Source organism: Pseudorasbora parva, chromosome 4 (genome assembly GCF_024679245.1).
Source record: "Pseudorasbora parva isolate DD20220531a chromosome 4, ASM2467924v1, whole genome shotgun sequence".
Lineage (NCBI taxonomy): Eukaryota > Metazoa > Chordata > Actinopteri > Cypriniformes > Gobionidae > Pseudorasbora > Pseudorasbora parva.
This window is the reverse complement of record NC_090175.1, coordinates 8,147,514-8,168,208: the sequence shown is the minus strand read 5'-3', so window position 1 is coordinate 8,168,208 and position 20,695 is coordinate 8,147,514. Positions and strand designations below refer to the sequence as shown.

The 20,695-nt window shown below is 40.0% G+C and overlaps 2 protein-coding genes across 2 annotated transcripts in view; both read right to left on the bottom strand.

Annotated features, from left to right (window-relative positions):
* The window catches only part of pane1 (proliferation associated nuclear element), a 4,400-nt gene extending 2,739 nt beyond the window's left edge, over positions 1-1,661 (bottom strand). Inside the window, exons 1-4 of the mRNA XM_067442581.1 lie at positions 1,457-1,661; positions 1,304-1,383; positions 863-961; positions 667-746 (exon numbers count right to left, since the gene is read on the bottom strand). Coding sequence (XP_067298682.1) covers positions 667-746; positions 863-961; positions 1,304-1,383; positions 1,457-1,513 — 316 coding nt within the window. The 5' untranslated portion in view covers positions 1,514-1,661. The remainder of the gene's footprint in view (positions 1-666; positions 747-862; positions 962-1,303; positions 1,384-1,456) is intronic.
* Positions 1,662-3,351: 1,690 nt separating this feature from the next.
* On the bottom strand, positions 3,352-20,695 carry zgc:158803 (LUC7 domain-containing protein). Its single transcript, XM_067440724.1, has 10 exons — positions 20,103-20,695; positions 16,078-16,172; positions 15,875-15,973; positions 14,789-14,899; positions 11,988-12,131; positions 10,522-10,698; positions 8,950-9,128; positions 6,794-6,823; positions 6,419-6,556; positions 3,352-4,363 (listed from the first exon to the last, which is right to left on the bottom strand). The coding sequence occupies exons 1-10, from the start codon at positions 20,161-20,163 to the stop codon at positions 4,144-4,146; spliced, it is 1,254 nt and encodes a 417-aa protein (XP_067296825.1). The 5' UTR covers positions 20,164-20,695; the 3' UTR covers positions 3,352-4,143.

The window sequence follows — 20,695 nt, the reverse complement described above, 5'->3', positions numbered from 1 at the left end:
GGTTCCCTGGGCAAAAAAAGCAATATGGGGGTAAAGTATATGTTTATTTGCCAGGGCTCCCTGCTACAATGAGCATTTCCGGCACTAAATATCACCTAATTGGGGTCAGTTAAACCCGCAGACATGAAAAATAGCCTGTGGCAACGGTGTTAAAGTTGCCCAATTCCACAGGAAAACCGTGGACTTGGCAACACTGCTCCTAATCATCCCCTCTCCTGATTGGCCTCATGACTTTGTCTCCTCTCCACCAAAATGCCCAAACATGTTTACAGTCTGGGACAAATTGTAGTTTTGGTCTAATTTAGCTCTTCATGACAACTGTGAGTGGGTGAATTTATCTAGAATCTTTACATTATATAAAGCCTTAAAGTTCTGCATAATTAAGGGCGTGGCCACTTTAAGTGACAGGTGGACTGCCATTTGTCTCCTGTCTGTTAGTCATCATGTGACCTAAGCTCCACCCACATCCCGCCTCTTTGCCCATTTACTATTGTCAGGGCGTGACATGCTGCTAAGATGGCGATGACCAGCTTGTCTCTACTTTACGCTCAAAAACTGCTCTTCAGAATCTACAGTCTGTGATCAAGACCTGCAGTGTAAATGCAGCTTTACAGTTATTACCGTTCTTGGTGTGAATGGGCCTTTAAGGCTCTCACTCAGACTCACCGTCAGTGACCAGGAAACACACCTTCCCCAGAAAACAGTCTGAGTGCAGATGACTGAGAGAGCTCTCGGCTGACTGAAGACTAGAGAGGGAGAGAAAGAGAAAGAGAGAGCGAGAAAGTGAGAGAGAGAGAGAGAGAGAGAGTCAGTCCACTCACACTGAACCAGATTAGACAGATAAAGAAAGAGATCTGTGTACCTGCGCTCGGAAAGCAGATTGATTATGAAAACTATTAAATCAATACGCGGACGAGTTTTCTTGTTCTCCACGGGCAGAGGCAGTTTCCTGGCCAGCCGGCTGAAAGATATCAGGGACATTCACACTCACTCATTCACATTATATCAACACAATCTCAGCTTACAATAACAATAGAATACAACATATCATCTATTTAAGCAGAAATGGTCATTAGTACTATGATTAATAACTGTTAATAGATGATAACATAAACAGATCATATTTAAATAATATATTAATAACAGTTGTTTTGAATGTATGTGTGTGTGTGTGTATATATATATATATATATATATATATATATATATATATACACTAATATATATAATATAATATATATAATACACACTAATATATATATATATATATATATACACACACACACAAATGTATGGCACTCACACATTGACGTTGAACTCTTTCTCATATTGCACTATGGCGTCGGCTAGTTTGGACTGAAGCTCCTCTTCATTCTCAACCAACTATCAAAACAGACAATAAATATTAAAATAAACCATAAACTGATTAACGGCATCAGTGACGCGCGCTACTCACGAGGACAGTAGCGGTGTTCAGCTCGGGGACTTTACTGTACGGTGTCAGGAGCGACATGATGAGACACACGCGTTTACTATATCAAATAATCGATTAGTTTGTTTGTTTACCGATAAATAACAACAGCGAATACTCCCGAGTCGCGGTCCGCTTCCTCCTCGCGCTTATTTTCAAAGTTCAGGCGCTGACGTCACATAGACGCGACCCGCCATAGTGCGCGCGCTGCTGCCCTCGCGCGTACACAGACCACCTCACATTCACAAACAATACATGTATTACTTTAATTATTTTATTAAAAAGCAATATAAATACTTTATGACTTAAAAAAAGCTTTATAGAAAAAAAGTTGTTTTCTTCAGGCAAATTATTATGACCACCTTCCTAATATTGTGTTGGTCCCCCTTCTGCTGCCAAAACATCCCTGACCCGTCAAGGCTTGGACCCACTAGATCCCTGAAGGTGTGCTGTGTAATCTGGCACCAAGATGTTAGCAGCAGATCATTTAAGTCCTGTATTTGTGAGGTGGGGACTCCATAGATCGGACTTGTTTGTTCAGCTCATCCCACAGATGCTCGATTGGATTGAGATCTGGGGAATCTGGAGGCCAAGTCAACGCCTCAAACCATTCCTGAAGCATCTGTGCTTTGTGTCAGGAGCATTATCTGCTGGAAGAGCCACAGCCACCAGAATACTGTTTCCATGAAAGGCTGAACATGGTCTCAGCAATGCTTAGGTAGGTGGAGCGTGTTAAAGTAACATCCACATGGATGGAGGACCCAAGGTTTCCCAGCAGAACATTGCCCAAAGCATCACACTGCCTCCGCCGGCTCGCCTTCTTCCCATAGTGCATCCTGGGGCCATGTGTTCCTCAGGTAAGACAAACACACACACCCGGCCATCCACGTGATGTAAAAGAAAATGTGGTTCCTCAGACCAGGCCACCTTCTTCCATTGCTCCGTGGTCCAGTTCTGATGCTCACGTGCCACTGTTGGTGCTTTTGGTGGGGTCAGGGGTCAGCATGGGCACCCTGACTGGTCAGCGGCTATGCCGCCCCATACACAACAAACTGAGATGCTCTGTGTATTCTGACAGCTTTCTATCAGAACCAGCATTAACTTCTGGAGCAGTTTGAGCTCCAGTAGCTCGTCTGTTTGATCGGACCACACGGGCCAGCCTTCGCTCCTCACGTGCATCAATGAGCCTTGGCCGCCCATGACCCTGTGGCCGGTTCTCCACTGTTCCTTCCTTGGAGCACTTTTGATAGACACTGACCACTGCAGACCGGGAAGACCCACAAGAGCTGCAGTTTAGGGGATGCTCTGACCCAGTCGTCTAGCCATCACAATCTGGCCCTCGTCAAACTCACTCAAATCCTCACGCTTGCCCATTTTTCCTGCTTCTAACACATCAACTTTGAGGACAAAATGTTCACTTGCTGTCTAATATATCCCACCCACTAACAGGAGCCGTGATGAATAGATCATCAGTTATTCATTTCACCCGTAATAATGTTTTGCTCGATCGGCGTATATATATATATATATATATATATATATATATATATATATACACACACACATACAATATCAAACTAGCATACTCTGATATCAAATACTGTAAAATATGGTAACCTGTAACTGATGTAATCCAAGTTTGGTGATGTATTTGGGTTGAATCTGTGGTTAAATTGCAGTTTTGACTTTTTAAAAATGAAGACATTTATATGTGAACACATGCAGCACATTTCAGGACAACACATGTAATTGTCTTAGATATTTTCAACACTTTTGTTGCATAGTACAAACTTTTATTCCATGCAAATCTCCTATTGACATTTCAACAGAAGCAGAAAATCAACTCATATGACTTTCAAGAAGACGAAAAACCCGAAATATGTAAACAACGAAAGCAACAGATTTATTGTTTCATAGCATGACAAGGCAAGATGAAGTTTCAAGACAACGTCTCAACACCGCAAAACCAAAGAGTGATAAAAAGGGGAAAAGAGAAACTGGTACCGTGAGAAACGATGTAAGCCGAGCTATAAACGTGTGTGTGTGTGTGTGTGTGTGTGTGGTTGGTTTGGTTTATGTGCGGAGAAAAAAAAAGAAAGAAAAGAAAGGAGTTACCAGCTTAACAGTTCAGCTCTGAGTTTATATCCATGACAAATGAAATCAGAGGGAAACAAATAAGAGAAAACATCCACATCAAAATCATTTCAGTCGTTTAAGGACCTTTAATTTTTAAAAAAGGAAAAGAAAAAAAAAGTTTAAAATGATGAAGAAAAAAAAAAAATAACTTCAGTGGTGGTTTTGTATTCCAGCAGGCATTTCCTTCATCACCTGCCCTTATTTTCCAAGATAAAAAATAATCTACTTCTAAACACACTCTTCCCCCTCCGCACTTCCGTCAAATGTTCTTTTGGTTCGCTGACTAGTTTGGAGAAACTAGATCAAGGTGTGTAACTCTTGCTGAGGCGTTGTCTGTATCTCAAATAATGATGCTGGTCTCTCACACACTCTCTCTCTCTCACACACACACACACACACACCTGCGGCTGGCTTCCCATCGGTAGCCGCTGAGCTTCTACTGATATATGAGTAACCGGATGAGAGGCCATTGAGTTATTGACAGATCAGTGTGGGCGACTGCCGGCGGGTCGTGTAAAGTTTGTGACTGTGGTCTTCTAGATCTCTCCGGACTCTCTCTCCTCGGAGCTGGAGCGCGGATCCCTCTCCAGCGACACCGACCGCTCCCGCTCCCGCATCTGGCTCATGTCTGGGGAGGCGGGGGACCGCTCCCGCTCCACGTCCCTCCGGCCGTTGTCCCGCCATCTCTCGTCCGCGGCGTTCTCCCGCCATCTCTCCTGGGACGCGGGCTGTTCCGGCTCTCTGGTGTGTGAAGACCTGGGGAAATGGGAACGAGTGCGGAGTGTGAGAGCTAACATTTTATTACTATTTTTAATTTACACACATTTAATTCTAAAATCACTTCAAATTATTTAAATTCCAAATATAAATTTAACAAAAAGTAATTTACAACAATTTACAATTTTTCTGATAATTCTAAAATATATATTTAGACTTTAAATTATTTATTAATTTAAAAATAACTTAAAATACATTTAAATTAATAGCATTTTAATTTAATTTAAAAGTAATTTTAAATGATTGAAAATAGTTTTGAATTTAAATTCCAAACATAAATAACTTATATTTAAAAGTAAACTGGAATCATTTCATATTATTTGAATTCCAAACATAAACTTTAAACGTTTAAAAAGTTGAAATTAACCTTACTTTAAATAAAGTAAAATATATATCATATAATAAATAATAATAAATGCATAAAATTATTTAATAATTGGGATAAAATCCTAAATATACATTAATACATTTCAAATAATTCAAGTTTCCAATATAAAACATTAATTAAAAAAAAGAATTTTAATTATTTAAGAATTTACATTCAAAATATAAAATATAAACATTTTAAACTATATATTTGGAATGTAAATGATTTAATAAAACAATTTAAAAAAAATTCAGATAATTCTAAAATATATATTTAGAATTTAAATTAAATTATTTAGTACTTGAATAACTTAAAATAAATATAAATTAATACATTTTAAATAATGTAAAAACTAATAATAATTTAATTTAAAAATAAACAAACCAGAATTATTTCATATTTGAATTCCAAACATAAACTTGAAACAAATTCAAATATTTATAATTACTTTAAATAATTTCAAATAAAGTAAAATAATATATATAATGTAATAAAAAAAATTATTTAAAAAAAAATCCCAAATATACATTAATAAATTTTAAATAATTTAAGTTTCCAATATAAATCAATTAATTAAAAAAATTAATTAATTAAAAAATATATTTTAATTATTTAAAAATTAACATTCAAAATATAAATAACTGAATTAAAAAAAAAAAAAAAACGTTTGAACAAACATTTTAAACAAATTCAAATATTTAAAATTAATTTAATTATTTTTAAAAAAAAGTAACATCATATATATTTAGAATGTAAATTATTTAAAAAAAACATCATTTTAAATAAAATCCCAAATATAATTTTTCTACATATTTCAAATAATTTAAGTTTCCATTTATAAATTAATTTAAAAATAAAAGTTTAAATTCCAAACATAAAAGTAATTTAGAATTACTGAAATAGCTTCAAATAATTAACCTTCCAAATATAATAATGTTTTATTTTATTATAACAATCAGGCTCTAAAATCATAATGATTTAATGCATTGGTATGTCATAATGCTGTTATTTATACAAATTTTACCACCTTACCCTGCCCCTGACTATGAAAAAAAATATTAACATAATTTTAAGGAAGTGTGTGTAAGATTGTGGCCAAAACTGGAACTGCGGTCACTTTCAAATGACTGTAGAGCGGTGTATCTGTTAACTTAGTTTTAAAAAGTGGGTGGGATGTGTGTATGGGGGGATCAATTCAATAGTTAATTTATTAATATAAACCTCATGTTTAATTCTTGCATCTATACCGAATATCATCAGTGGTTGTATATCAAGAGCAGGGACAGTTTTTGTGCATTTTGTTTTGTGATTTCACCGGATCAATAAAGTCTCTGCAACGGCGTCAAGCGATGTATTAAAGCGCTCGTCTGTGTGAAGACTGCTCAGTGCGAACGAGCCACAAGAGGAAACCGCACCACGGATAACGGCGGCGACGAGCGCCAGATCGCCTCTTATTTAACAAACGAGTGAAATGATGCTCTTCTAGTTAACCAGAGATGTCTTGTTTGTATTAGTTAGGTTCATCCGGGACACAAGATGTTTCAAAAAGTGGTGGGGACACTTTTTGAAACATCTGCGCTCGACTGTGGCGTAATCCCGGTAGGTCACGGCTTATTGCTCAAACGTAAGCGTTAACGGCGTTCCCCCAGGTCAGGCTAATCCGATACCTCTTCCTTTTGCTCCTGTGCGAGTGGGAGCGAGAGCGATGGCGCTCTTTGTGTCTGTGTTTCCTCTCCCGCTCTCGTTCCCGTTCTCCATCCTCACGGTGCCGGCGGGAGCGATGGGAGGATGAGCTTCCCCCTTCCCTGAAAACCAGAGAGAGAGAGAGAAAGAAAGAGAGTGATTGAGTGAGCGTGACAGAGCGAGAGAGCGAGAGAGAGAGCGAGAGAGAGAGAGCGAGAGAGAGAGAGAGAGAGAGAGAGAGGGAGAGAGAGAGAGAGAGAGAGAGAGAGAGAGAGAGAGAGCGAGAGCGAGAGAGAGATGCATGAACAGGAGATCGGCTTGCTTCTGTGATACGGATGGGGAATAAAGACGACCCTCACCGATATCGCTCGCCACTCCTGGATCTGGACCTAAAACGAGAAAGAGAGAGGAAATCAATTAAAGCCGGGTTAATGGCAACTAGATTATATTTACACTCAGTGAAAATAGCATAGTTTCTTACTGTTAGATATTTTGGTGTTAGATGGCATAATGTACACAAAAAGTGCAAATAGCTGTAGATTAATAGTAATATATTTCCACCATAGTAAATTAGCAGTGCTTTGTCATATAAATAGTAGTTACATGTAATTTATTTTGACAGATACACACTATTTCCACCTCAGTACTGCTGTACATTAACATGATAATTAAGCTGATGGCACACAGGACAGGTTTTTGAGCAATGTTGCTGAAAGATGATGCTGTGGACTTTCCCACTGAGAATAGGCAACACATTTCTATCTGGATATCCAAAGAGAAATGTGTTGCCAATTCCCAACGGGAAAGTGCCCAAGCATCATCTTTCAGCAACATTGCTCAAAAACCTGTCCTGTGTGCCATCAGCTTAACAGTGTAATTTATTATTTTAATTTGAATTATTAAATGTAATGCCACCTAAAGGGACGATAAAAGCCTCCCTTACACCTATCCCCAACCATACCCCAATAAATGCTTTTATTATTATTAAACAATTAGTTTGACACTTTATTTACACATTTAGAACATTTTCTTTTTTTAAATTGAAAATAAATGCCTTTCCGACGTGATTGGTGATGAGAAAAAAAGAAGAGCGAGCTTTGCAAAAGGAGGATCCGATTCCATGTCGATCGCGACAAAACAGTGACGTATCAGCCATGCATACGCTTTACTGATTATGCCACTGATAATCAAATGCAAATATTGGATACCGGTCATCTTTAACAGATGATTTAAGTGTAGTGTTGCACGATATACCGGTACTAGAAAAGTATTGCGATACCCAGCTATTACAAACGATACGATATGGACTATTATTAGTAGCGGTACTTTAAGGAGGACAGCGCTAATATGAGCTGTATTTCTTAATGTGCGTGGATGTGTGACAGCAGGTGTCAGGACGTGTGTGCAGAGCTCTGCTTCCACCGCTCAATAAACAATGGAAGTACTAGAAGAGTTAAATATCTACGCGCAACGCATGGCGAAGAAGGCGACAGAAATATGCGCGCATGAGGAGAAAAGGCGCGGAGCGGTACGTGCTCAAGCCGGACTCTGACCTGAAGCGCGCACACGCCTTTCAGACAACAAACATGTGATCGCCATTCAGCTCTTTCGCGGATTATTATTTGGGTTTGAATGGTCAAAAATATGTAAAAATGCACACTCGACTATTCAGAGAAACACAGCCGGATATGTCTTTACTGAATGTGTACAGCTGAGGTAATTAGAGCCGTGCGTGTACTAAGACAGACCTACCGAATACTCTGTTACTCTCTTAATGTTAAGCAAACCACCACATGCTTGGCTAAATAACTAAAATATATTTATTAACAATCAGTCTATATTTAAATTATAGAGTGAAGACTAAGTAAACAGTTTTATATTTGATTATTTAATTTCTTTCCTCACTTGCTACTGTTAAATAGACCTAATAGATGAAAAATAAAGCACTGTTTTTGTCATATTGTTTGTAATTAGCATTTATTTGCTTATTTTTTTAAACAAAGATACAATAAAAAATCTATATTATAATTATAAAATTACATTTACAAAATATTAAATTACTCGTATAATGAAATGATGATGATTTTGTTCATCCCAACCTGTTGAGAAGTGAAGGGTTAGTGAATGATAACTTGATTGATAATGTGATCTCTGTGAGGATGTTCATATCGGCATGTAGTTATTATAGCAATAAGGGGAGCGAATGGGCAAAAACCAGCGCAGGAACTGCTGGCCAAGTGAAGTTTTAGTAAAAAATAAAATAAAACAATGAATAATAAGTTCTGTTGTCATATTACTCATATTAACTGTTTTTTTTTTTACCGTGGTATCGATTTAGTATCGGTATCGAGGTATTTTAGTCTGGTATCGTATCGAAGTCATAATTTTGGTATCGTGACAACACTATTTAAGCGGGTCATCAAATAAATCGGATATAGTCCCCAAATGGGAATTGTGCATCGAGAGCTGCAGTGTAAATGCAGCCTAAATGTTCAGGCCTAATTGTGCCACGGACCTCCTGCGTTCCCTCTCACGGTCCCTCACGCGCTCCCGCTCTCTCTCCCGCTCTCTCTCTCGCTCCTGCTCGCGCTCCCGCTCTCTCTCCAGCTCCCACTCTCTGGCTCGCTCCTCTTCTTTATCCCGCTCCTCTCTTCTCTTCGTGCGCATGCGCTCCTGTTTCTCCGTCACAGCTTTCTGGAAATCAGAGCGGACCATCATTCACATTTAGCAGACGCTTTTATCCAAAGCGACTTACAACTGCGGAGTACAGGAGTCCGTCGTGAAGAGGCGAAAAAAAAATGCCTTAAATACAGAGATCTGGATATTACTCAAGAGTTACGGGTTGCACTGACTAGTCGACTTTAATGCTCTGCCCTGACGCTTTAAGCTTGACGTCGACTAGTCGCTGGCCTATAGAGGGCGCTGCAGGATGAACAATATCCTGACACGCAGGCTCTGCTTTCAACAGTTAAAAATGACACAAATGTGTCCAGAAGTTGATCTCTGTGCGTGTACGTCTCTCATTGTTTACACAGAAATTTGGGAAGTTTCTACCTTTCACCGTAAAAATCTAAACATATTTAGATGTACAGGACATCGCAATGGAAGATTTCGATATATTAACAGACAACTGTTTTGTGTAAACAATGATAGATGTACACGCGCGAGAGATCCACTCCCGGCGCTTTCCGCGCTTGCACAGACTAAAGCCAGAACGCGCGAATGTCACAACAGGAAAAACAGAAAATCAGTCGGACGTAGTGGTGTTCAAGGGGTAAAAACGATATAAATACTGTTCGTTTTCTCACACACCGCTCGTTTGGTGTCTTAGGCCATCAGTGTGTGCTTACGATGGGGGATTGTTTAATTTGGACTTCTCTGTGTGTGCTCTTTGAGGTGGTGACCATAGACCTGCATTATGTGAGGCACAGACAAGAACGGTTTGACCTAAAATGATCAAAACTGAAACTACTGGGGAAACAAATACTCCTACATCTCGGATGCCCACGAGGTAAGCTAAAACATATCAACATTTAATTTCAAAGTGAACTATCCCTTTAAGCATCTATTTCTTGATAACTAAAACTCACAGCTTCACTATTAGGAGAGAGACTCTGGCAGGTGGAATTAATTCACACACAATCACTCACTAATGCATTCATATACATGTAATCTTTATTGTGCTACTTATCTGTATCTTATTCAGAACGAGCAGAAATCTGTGAGAAATATAACGACCATAAGACAAAAGAACTGATACAAAAGCTGTACTGTAGGAGCAATAACCTTATGGGTAGTTCATGTGCCATAGCTGGAAAAAACCCGTGTTTGTGTCTCAGCTCAAGGTTCAGGCTTATTTGCTCATTAATGATCAGCGACTAGTCGACGTCGACTTGACTTTCATCACATAAATGTTGACTTTAAAAAAATTCGGAAGCCATTCAACCCCTACTCAGAGTAGCAAGAACTATAAAAGGGAGAGCAAAAAGGAAAATAGAGAAGTGGAAGAGGCAGATTTTTTGTTTTTTTCATGAATGAGGTGCTGAGCGACTCCAGGCCGACCGAGCTCCGTGTGCTGCCGTCTTACCCGCAGTTTGTCCAGTTTTTCACGGATTTCGATGAAGCCTAGATGTAGTTTTCCTCCGAAGTGGTCTGCGAGGCGGCGGTCGTTGTCGTGGAGGCCGAGGTAAGCGGAGCAAACCTCACACACCCTCAGCTTCTGCTGCTGGAAGCTGGAGGCGGGCATAGAGTTGCGGTATATGTCCTGAACACAAACACACACCATTACCTGTAATAACACTCTTACAAACACACACCATTACCTGTAATAACGCCCGTACAAACACACACCATTAGCTGTAATAACACTCTTACAAACACACACCATTACCTGTAATAACGCCCGTACAAACACACACCATTAGCTGTAATAACACTCTTACAAACACACACCATTACCTGTAATAACGCCCTTACAAACATCAACACCTTTACCTGGGGCCTGTACCATGATGGTAGTTTAACAAACTCAGGGTTTCAGGGTTAGTCGAGTTGACAAAACCAAACCAATCTGCACAGGCTTTGTTGGTCCCATGATGCTGATCATCAGCTTTCTCCGTCAACTCGGGCTGTGATCCTGGGTTCAGGAGTTTAGCTGTGACATCAGCAGTGAACAGCCAATCACATGCTACGGATCAGTGTGACATCAGCAGTGAACAGCCAATCACATGCTACGGATCAGTGTGACATCAGCAGTGAACAGCCAATCACATGTGGATCAGTGACACTGAGATTAATTTCTCTCTTCTGCAGAATATTACATGATTGAAAAATATTAAGAATTTAAACAATTTTACACAGCAAGAAGAAAAGAGCCGTCTATGAAAGAGGACAACTAAAATATTATACGTCAATGCAAGTAAGTTATGAAGTTAGTTTAGTTGATATATAGAGAGAATTGAACATTTAAGCTCAGTAATCTTTTTTTAATAGTTTTATTCATTGATTTTAAAGCTTATTTGTATGACTTTATATAAGCTATTTATATTCATTTTAACAAAGCGCCTATTAATGATGAACTAAAATGATAATTGTGTAATTAAATAAGGGTATAATAATTACATAAAATATCTAAATCATTCAAAATTATTATTATTATAAATAAGCGTTGTTAAAAGCCTGACGCTTTAGTCTTTAAAAACCATTTGCTGTCGTGACCTTTAATTTGGAGCAGAAGCAGGGGGCGTGGCTTTACTGCATCAGCGGCGTGTCACTTTACTCACAGCTGATTGGTCCAATTTCAGTTTGAGATCTCTAATCCAGAACATAACCTGCCCTGGAGCAGGTTAGCTGTAAGTTACTATGGCGATGAACACTGCTAAAAGCCAAACCACTTTATGGTACCTAAAACCCAGGATTGGCACAAACTAAGCTTAAACATATCTGGCTAGCCAGCCAAACCGGCGTCATGGTACAGGCCCCTGGAATAATGCCCGTACAAACACCAACACCTTTGCATTGTTGATATGAATTCGTTCATGACCCCACACTGACCTCTGCCTCTTTCTTCAGAGTGCGTGTTTTCTCCACCTTCTCCAGGACCTGTTGAGCCTCGTCCACGTTCCCCTCGCCGCCCAGCTGCTCCGCACGCGCCAGAAGCTTCCCAATCTCCTCGTTCAGCTCGTGCACGCGCTCCGCCTGCAAAACACACCGCGGGACAATCAGAGGACGGGAAGGACTCGGGAAGCTGGATACTGAGGGTCAGAGACGGTGGCCAATGGCCCTGAAGACAAAACCTTGAGGAGTGTTATCAACGGATATCAAGCCAAATAAAAGCCATGAAAGGGCCAGATATTACTGAAGTAAAACATCCCGATTCTTTCTGCTCACAATGACAAGATTGTAAGAAAAAAAAAAAAAAAAAAAAAAAAAAAAAAAAAAAAAAAAAAAAAAAAAAAATCGCAGAATTTTCAGTTCCCATCTTGCAATTCAGACACTGTTTTGAGTTTACGTCTCGCAATTCAGAGTTTTTGTTTCCAAAATTCAGAGTTTACTAGCCTGACAAGTCAAACACACATCAAGATGTTTGGTCTGGAAACACACCATCGACAGGTCAATCCGAGGGGCGGATAAACGGTTGTCTTTCAAACTCCCTCTGCACGCGATAGGATAGCGCTACACCAACCAGAGCAACGAAGGTGAAGCAGAGCTCGCTGACAGATTAAACATTCACCGTATCCGGTCGGCTTCCCAGAGAAAAGCTTAACTCCAAGTCTTCCAGAGTCGCGGTCAAAGCTGATTCGAAAGACCGCCGCCGTTCGCCAGTTTCTGTGTTTACTAGAAGCACGCAAACGCAACTCGGCCGTCGTCATTATGTTAAGCCCCGCCCACCGACTCTATACACGATGTGATTGGCCCGACCAGAGTTTGACGTTTACAGCTCAGAAGGGTATTGAGAGTTGCTAGACGACACTTGCGGGCAGATTAGATTTGCTGCCGCTAGGGTGCGTCTAGATTTCTAGGCTAAGAGTTAACATCTCGCAATTGAGACATTTTTTCCAGAATTCCAAGTTAGCGTTGTAGAGGAAATTCATTTTCCTATTAGTAGGCCTCACTAGGCCTTAGCTGCAGTATAAGCTGGCCTCGGCTGAGCACCAAGAAACCAAGGTACGCCGCTTGTAAAAAAACATCAAAGCGTGAGAAACAGGAGATATTACATTAATTGTAAGGGGAGAATTAGTGAGAAGCGCTGGGAAACTGTCATGTTACCGGGAAGGCGGGGATGGTCCACAGACAAATATGATACATTGTTTATAATTGTGGAAAAAACCATGAGGTGAATGTAAAAAGATTGGTGCCTAATGGATGAGAAAGAAAAACTAGTGGCAGTCGGCCACTATTACAAAGAAGACTAGATAAGTTTATGAATAGAGCAACTGTGGAAAAAAGTGTGGGGAGTAATGCACCTGCCATGAAACCTTGAGCTAGAACTGTATAAAAGTGTGAGCTGAGGAAGAGATGGTCAGATGAACAGCTGCATCTCACTTTGTTGTTCATACGATAAAGTTAATTTCTTCTGAGACCTGGAACTTCGACTCTGAGAGATTTTCTTTAAAGCACCGGAGATGCTACTGATTTATTATTCAGTAGGGGTGACCCCAAATAGTCGAAGATTCGATGCATCGATATGCGGAGCCTGATTCGACCACCGATCTCACTGTCGAATCTTCGCGGGTGTTATGAAACGAGGATCATACCATTTTGGCAATATGGGAAGCTCAATATTTTAAAGACGTGTCGCGCTGAGCATCGGTGTGCGACCCCTTTAAGGGCGCTGAGCTTCGCACCGCGCCTTTAAAATTCGAACGCGTTCAATGAGTGTGTGTACACACCGACGGCAGCATTCAGCGCCTGTCCGCGGCCATTTGGGAAGCTGTTTAAAATCCTGCCGCACCACAGAGCGCTTTCGTGCAGCTCATCTGTCAGTCAATTCAAAATTGAGCTCGCGTGTATATAATGTGCGCGTCAGGTGGCGGTGTGAGATCCTGAGGCGCGGGGCTGAGCTTCGCGTCCTTCCCCCGCTTCAGGCACAATCGGCTTCAGACAGGCAGTAAACGCACTCAGTGTTCTTTTCCTCTCTAGGCAGGAATTTTTTTTAGGTTTATTTATCAAAATGTTCTTTTATATATTTGTGTGATGTTCTGTATTTCGATCGCGGCTTTAACATGTTATGAGAAAACGGTTTATTAATGTTTATCCACCACATTACCTTTTAGGCTATTTAAACCTAAATAAGAAAGCCATTGTCAGTTCGTCTGTCAGTTGGCAGGCAGTTTTGGTCGCTTTATTGAAAGTTGTTGCTGTGTGCAGTGTGTAAAGGAAAATAAAAACAGTTTTACCCTTCTGCTGACAGTGTCGTGCCCCTCCCAACCCATTCACACACACAGATGATTCGACTATCAGTCGACCATAGAGAGATTCGACAATTCTGATTCGATTGTCTAAATCCTTAGTCGAGGACAGCCCTAATATTCAGTGGTGGAGTCAAGCATCCATAACATAGGTTTCTTTTTCTTTTTTTTAAACAACCCAGATTGAGTTTTTCCCTGTTTGTATGCATTTCCTATTAAAACAGGAAGTTGGAACGAGACAAAGGCCTCATCCTCTCCTTTTCTTTATATAAACCCTATTCATACGAGAGCTGTGGACCATGAGTCACAACTTGCTAGTCTGTGGACCAAAAGCAGGTGTGTGAAACCTCAATATGAAAACGATGTGAAAGTGAAATCCAGCTTTGCCGAGAAGCGTTCAGGGACCCCCCCCGCCCCGCCCCGCCCCGCCGTTGAGAGCGTTACCTTCGCTGCCACCTCAGCGCTGATCTCTTCCTGCGTTTCAGCCAGACGCTTCTTGGCCAGCTCGGTTCTTCGGTCACAGTCTGCGATGAAGGACTGCAGGTGCTCTGCGGCCTGAGGAGACGCCACAATCAGCCACTTATCAGCATTTTACACACAAACAGCACAACCCAGATTAAAGGACAACTCCGGTGAGAAAAGCCCCTAGGGGTGATTAACAGATGGTTAGCGAGTAGATCGTTCTCTGGGATGCGTTTTCATGAATCGAATGTGAAGAGTTTTATCTCTAAAAACAGATTAGCTTATAACGCGAGTGAACGGGGCATAGGATAAGTGAAATTAAATCGCTAGTTAATGCCACTAACAAGACTCAAAATAGCCTCACACTAACACGGCAGCATAATGAGGGTCCCTACATGCAGACCGAAGCATTGAGAACTTTATAAGAGTACAAACAGTTTAATAAGAAGATACTTTATAAAGAACAGCGCATTACACGTTTACAGACGGCAGCCATCTTGGAAAACAGTCTTGACGAGTCGAGCCACGAACGCTGTGCTAAGTGAGCTGGTCGATAGGAATTAAGTTTTGTGAAATCTAATTACATATTTATTTTCTCTGTTGCGTTCAGTGTTTTCTTCCGGAAACAATGGACCATATGAGATTCAGTCAAAGTTCATCGCTTAGCACAGCGCTCGTGACTCGACGAGTCGAGACTGTTTTCCAAGATGGCTGCCGTCTGTAAACGCGTAATGCACTGTGTTTATAAAGTATCTTCTTATTAAACTGTTTGTACTCTTATAAAGTTCTCACTGCTTCGGTCTGCATGTAGGGACCCTCATTCTGCTGCCGTGTTAGTGTGAGGCTATTTTGAGTCTTGTTAGTGGTATTAACTAGTGATTTAATTTCACTTATCCTATGCCCCGTACACTCGCGTTATAAGCTAATCTGTTTTTAGAGATAAAACTCTTCACATTCGATTCATGAAAACGCATCCCAGAGATCGATCTACTCGGTAACCATCTGTTAATCACCCCTAGGGGCATTTCTCACCGGAGTCGTCCTTTAATGTCAGTGCTTCATACTCACGTCCAGCTCAAAGAAATACTCCTGCTGTTTGGATGCGATCTCATAATCTGCTCTCAAAGCCAGATCGTGGATCTTCACACACTCGCCCAGATCCATGCGCTGCACAAACACAAAGCAGGATGTCATTATGTAGCTGTGGTGAAGCAAAACAGCTTTTAGATGAGTTTAGTCATAACCACCAAAGCAATTATTGAGACACTTACAGTCCCAGACAGTATGTCGTGCGGACAGGACTCCAGCAGATGACTCTTACACACTCGCTCGTCCGTGAACTTGATCCTCTGGCGCATCGTGTCGCCTGTGGGGAAGCAGGGCGGACAAATTATAGGCATGATAAATACACAAATCGGGACGAGTGTCGCAATCAAAATATGATCCTCGTGTCAAACAACGTCATAATCACATCAATGACCTGCACCAAAACATCCCAGACGAATCCTAAGAGTCATGAGTTGTAATCATAAGCCAACAAAAAAACATGAAAATAATGGTTATGAATCAAAAAAAAGAGAAAAACACTAATAAAATTTTTTATATTATTGCGGCATCAAGTTGATCAGAGTAAAAAATGTGCTTGTCCAAAAAAAGTTTGTTCATTTTTTTTTGGTGTGTGTTGTAAATATAATTTATTCCTTAGCAATATTCTCACCAGTGTTCATTCAGCTTTGGTATATTTAAATCTGCATATGCGGGATATTTTTACCGTTTATAATGGGCACTTTCCCCCCTAATCTTATTAAATATAGGCTATGCTTCAGGTTACATATTATATTCTTAAATTTGATCAATACATTACATTAAAATAAGACACTATAGGGCTGTTACCGATCAAATTAAATAATTTACACTGAAAAATTACAAGTTTGCATTAAATAATGTTATGATATGTGTATTTTTGAATAGACAAATAAGAAATGTTGAAAAGTATGTTTAAGCATTACGTCTTAAGCGAGTCATTGAGTCGATTCATTCAAACAGTGAATCATTCAGTAACACACACAGTTGCTGTGAGACGCGTTATGGTTCTGCTGTTTAGATCTATTTTTTGCTGCAGAAATAGAACAAAAACAGTCAATATTGCATTAAAATGTAAGTGACTTAAGTGTTTATGGAGCTGTCATATGACATTAGGGTCATTTACAGTCGTGATGGTATTCAGGAAAACAACACTCTTGGTTGTGTGTTGTTGTTTAACTGTATCATATGTTATAAACATAAAAACTTTTATTATATAGAAACAGATTCTCTCTGTGAGTGGTGCTCATTTTTTTCGATTTCTCCTCGAGAGGCTGCACGAGTGTTGTTACTGTCAGTTCATTATACTACATTATATATCATCCACTATTGATCACCACTAACACTAAATGCAGAATCAGTGGGTGCGTTTACATTCACGCTCTTAAGCCGATTATGCCTAATAAGCCGACAATGAACATGGTCATGTAAACGCGCTAACCCGTTTTCTTTTATCGGAGTAAGCTCATAAACGGCGTAAGCATAAACCGGTCGGGTCAGGTAGTTTTTTGCCTCTTATCCTGATTTCGTGCTGCATGTAAACGCATTAACCTGCTTTCTGTCGGCTTACTGAAGTGTGCATGTGTGATAGGTGACAAAACGCAAACTTAAAGCAGATTTAAACGCATCCAGACAGAGCGAGCGAGAGTTTTACATGAAATAAGGACATCTCAACCGCAGACTCTTTTAAGACCCAGAAAATTGTAAAGATGTGTTCTCATCTCATGCAGCAGAAGTAGAAGAGGTTCAGTCAAAACGCTGCATCTGGAACTGATGAGGGATAATATGAGCCGTAAATCTCCCGCTGACACACTTTATTAACATCACAACTGACGTAACATTTGGGATACTCTGAGTCAGATACGGACGTTATTATTTTTGACGTCACAACAAGGTAATAACCCGGTTTATTAATAAAGTCATGTAAACGCGGTTTACTTGCGTTGTCAGTTTACTGGTTTGCATGTAAACGGGGAAAACTGCTTATTTCAATAAGCTGATTTTTTGAGTTATCAGCTTACTGGTGTGCATAACGCACTCATTCTTGTATTTTGGTAATTCACTAGTTATTTTTTTGTTATTGGGGTTTTAATCCACTTTTTCCAGTTGGGCAAGTTAAATTCTCTTTCACTTGCCCCTTCAAAAAATCCCCTTGTCCTGGACAAGTGTTAAAGCTCCACTGTGTGATATTTTCCCCCATCTAGCGGTGTAAAGGTTTATGACCATCCAGTGAATAATAGTTTCTGTTCCTCTCTGATTTGGTTTTAACTCCTACGGTGGCCAATTTAGTCCAAGATTAACATGGCAATCCCCCTCTTCACATTCGACACGGTGCCATCGAGTGTTAAAACGCGAAAGGCGAAGCTTGAATTTACGGGTATGTCCCTCTTTGGCTAATGTACTTTCAAGATGGAGGGGCAACATGGCGACCGGCATCCGAACCCCTCACCCGTATGTGTTTTCAACGGCATATTATAAACTTACGAGAATACTTTATTACTTGAAAGAAGTAAATATACATTAATGAGCACATATTTTTGAAAGAACTAAGAGTTTTTAACTAAGCATAAACTAAAAAAAAGTTACACAGTGCACCTTTAATGTCGAGCCCCGTCTCATGTCATTTGTGACCCTGGACCTCAAAACCAGTCCTGCGTCTCACGGGTATATTTGTGGAAATAGCCAACTATTCATTGTACAGGTCAAAATGATACATTTTCCTTTTATGCCAAAAATCATTAGGATATCATGTTCCATGAAGATACTTTAAAAATGTTCTACAGTGAATATATCAAAAAAATATATCATTATTAGCAATATGCCTTGCTAAGGACTTCATTTGCACAACTTTAAAAGGAGATTTTCTCAATATTTAGATATTTTTGCACCCTCAGATTCCAGATTTTAAAATAGTTGCATCTCTGACACATATGGTCCTATCCTAACAAACCACACATTAATGCAAAGCTTATTTAGTTATACGTCTCAATTTTAAAAGAAATCGACCCGTATGACTGGTTTTGTGGTCCAGGGTCAGGATTTGCCTCAATTTATGATTCTTATGATGGAAAATGAATCACAATCATGATTCTCAAATATTTTGAGGGATATGAAAACAATTTAGACAAATTATAAGACACACGATTTATAATCAAATCAAATAATGAGAATAATGGTGTTTACCAAATCATGGAAATCACACAGTTGTATATCAATAATCATAAATATGACGTGATGACAGGTGTTGTGTCGTATTTTGACCCCCTGGCCCTCGTTTAAGTCCTCATTTACCTGATTGTCTAATCCTGACCCCTCTCCCACAACTAACCCTAAACCTACCAATACTAGGGGGGTAATAATTTAGCGGAGGTCATCAAATAATTTAATACTGTTATCAGTCAACAAAACAGACGACAAACTATAAAAGTCATCAGAACAAAAGTAAAACGATGGTGAATCAAATTAAAGGTTTGACCCAATCACACCCCAAAAAGGAGAATAATGCACTTTTAAAATTACAATCCTCTCACGTGTTTTTTGACCCTGGAGCACAAAACCAGTCATCAGTCTCGGGTATATTAGTGGCAATAGCCAGAAATACATTGTACGGGTGAAAATGATGAATTTTTCTTTTAGCCAAAAATCATTAGGATATTAAGATCATGTTGCAATAAGAAAATGTCCTACCCTAAATATATTAGTAGTAATATGCATGGCTAAGGATTGCATATGAACAACTTTAAACAACGTAACAATTAAAAAAAAACAAGACTATAACACCAATTATAAAGTCATAAATTAATAAAACTAAAATGGCATCATGTGGATCAAAATCGCAGTTTTGACGCAATCATGCCCCCCCAAAAAGCAGAATATTATGACATAACGATATGAAATTTAACTCAAATAATGATTTACATGATTATTTTAATGGCAAATGGATCAATCATGATTAGAGGGATGTGAGATCATAATAATCATAAAATATGAATATAATCTAGCAATATAATCATTCTGACGCGATTCCCGTCAATCAAACCGATGATTTTAAAGCCATTATTATTGATTTACCATCTCGCCAGTCACGTGGAATCGTCTGACCAGATCTGTCGGGAGAAATCTCCAATATCTGAGTTACTTAAAGTCGCGAATCACGGATTGGATCACATTCCCGGTTTAGTTTCGGTTTGGCGAGAATGAAAGAAGCACTGACCGTCTCTGCTGGTGCCCATGAGCTGGTCCAGCATGGCCCTCATCTGCGCCTGGGCCGACATCTTCCCCCGGGGGCTCGGCTCTCCACACGCGGGTAATATCAGCTTTAGGAGTTAAACTAGAGCTGTGTTTATCGGTCCAGCTCAACTAACTCCACACACAGCAGGCCTCAAAGCCACCGGCCGCCGACCACAGCTCGAGCCTCCCCGCTAGCGCTCGCTCCCTCGCTCCGCGGCTCCGGTCCCGCGTGTGTTTGACCCCCGCAGACGGAGCACTTTATGGCCGGGTTCGCGCTGGACTCTCTCGGGTCATGAATCTGTGAGTCTCGTGCGTTAGCAAAAGCGGCTAACGTTAGCTCTACGCCCCTGAATCCGCCTGATCTGCGCTTATTTATCAGTCCTAGCGCTGCTTTATCAGTCCGCAGATCAAGACTTTGTGTAGTGATCCATATTCGCTAAGTTTTGACAGTGTTTGTTTGTTGTTGTTTTATTGTTTTATTTCTTTTTTTTGCTCTCTTTTTTTTTCCTCTCTCGGAATGAGACTTCCGACCCGCGCGCGCGCAGCTCCCGCTCGGTTACGCAGCCTCGAGGAAGT

Coding starts and splice junctions, on each gene's coding strand:
- zgc:158803 (XM_067440724.1), bottom strand. CDS start 20,163: ATGTCGGCCCAGGCGCAGATGAGGGCCATGCTGGACCAGCTCATGGGC. Junction 12,132..14,788: donor GCGCTGAGGTGGCAGCGAAG/GTAACGCTCTCA, acceptor TGTGTTTTGCAG/GCGGAGCGCGTGCACGAGCT. Junction 6,557..6,793: donor AGGAGTGGCGAGCGATATCG/GTGAGGGTCGTC, acceptor TCTGGTTTTCAG/GGAAGGGGGAAGCTCATCCT.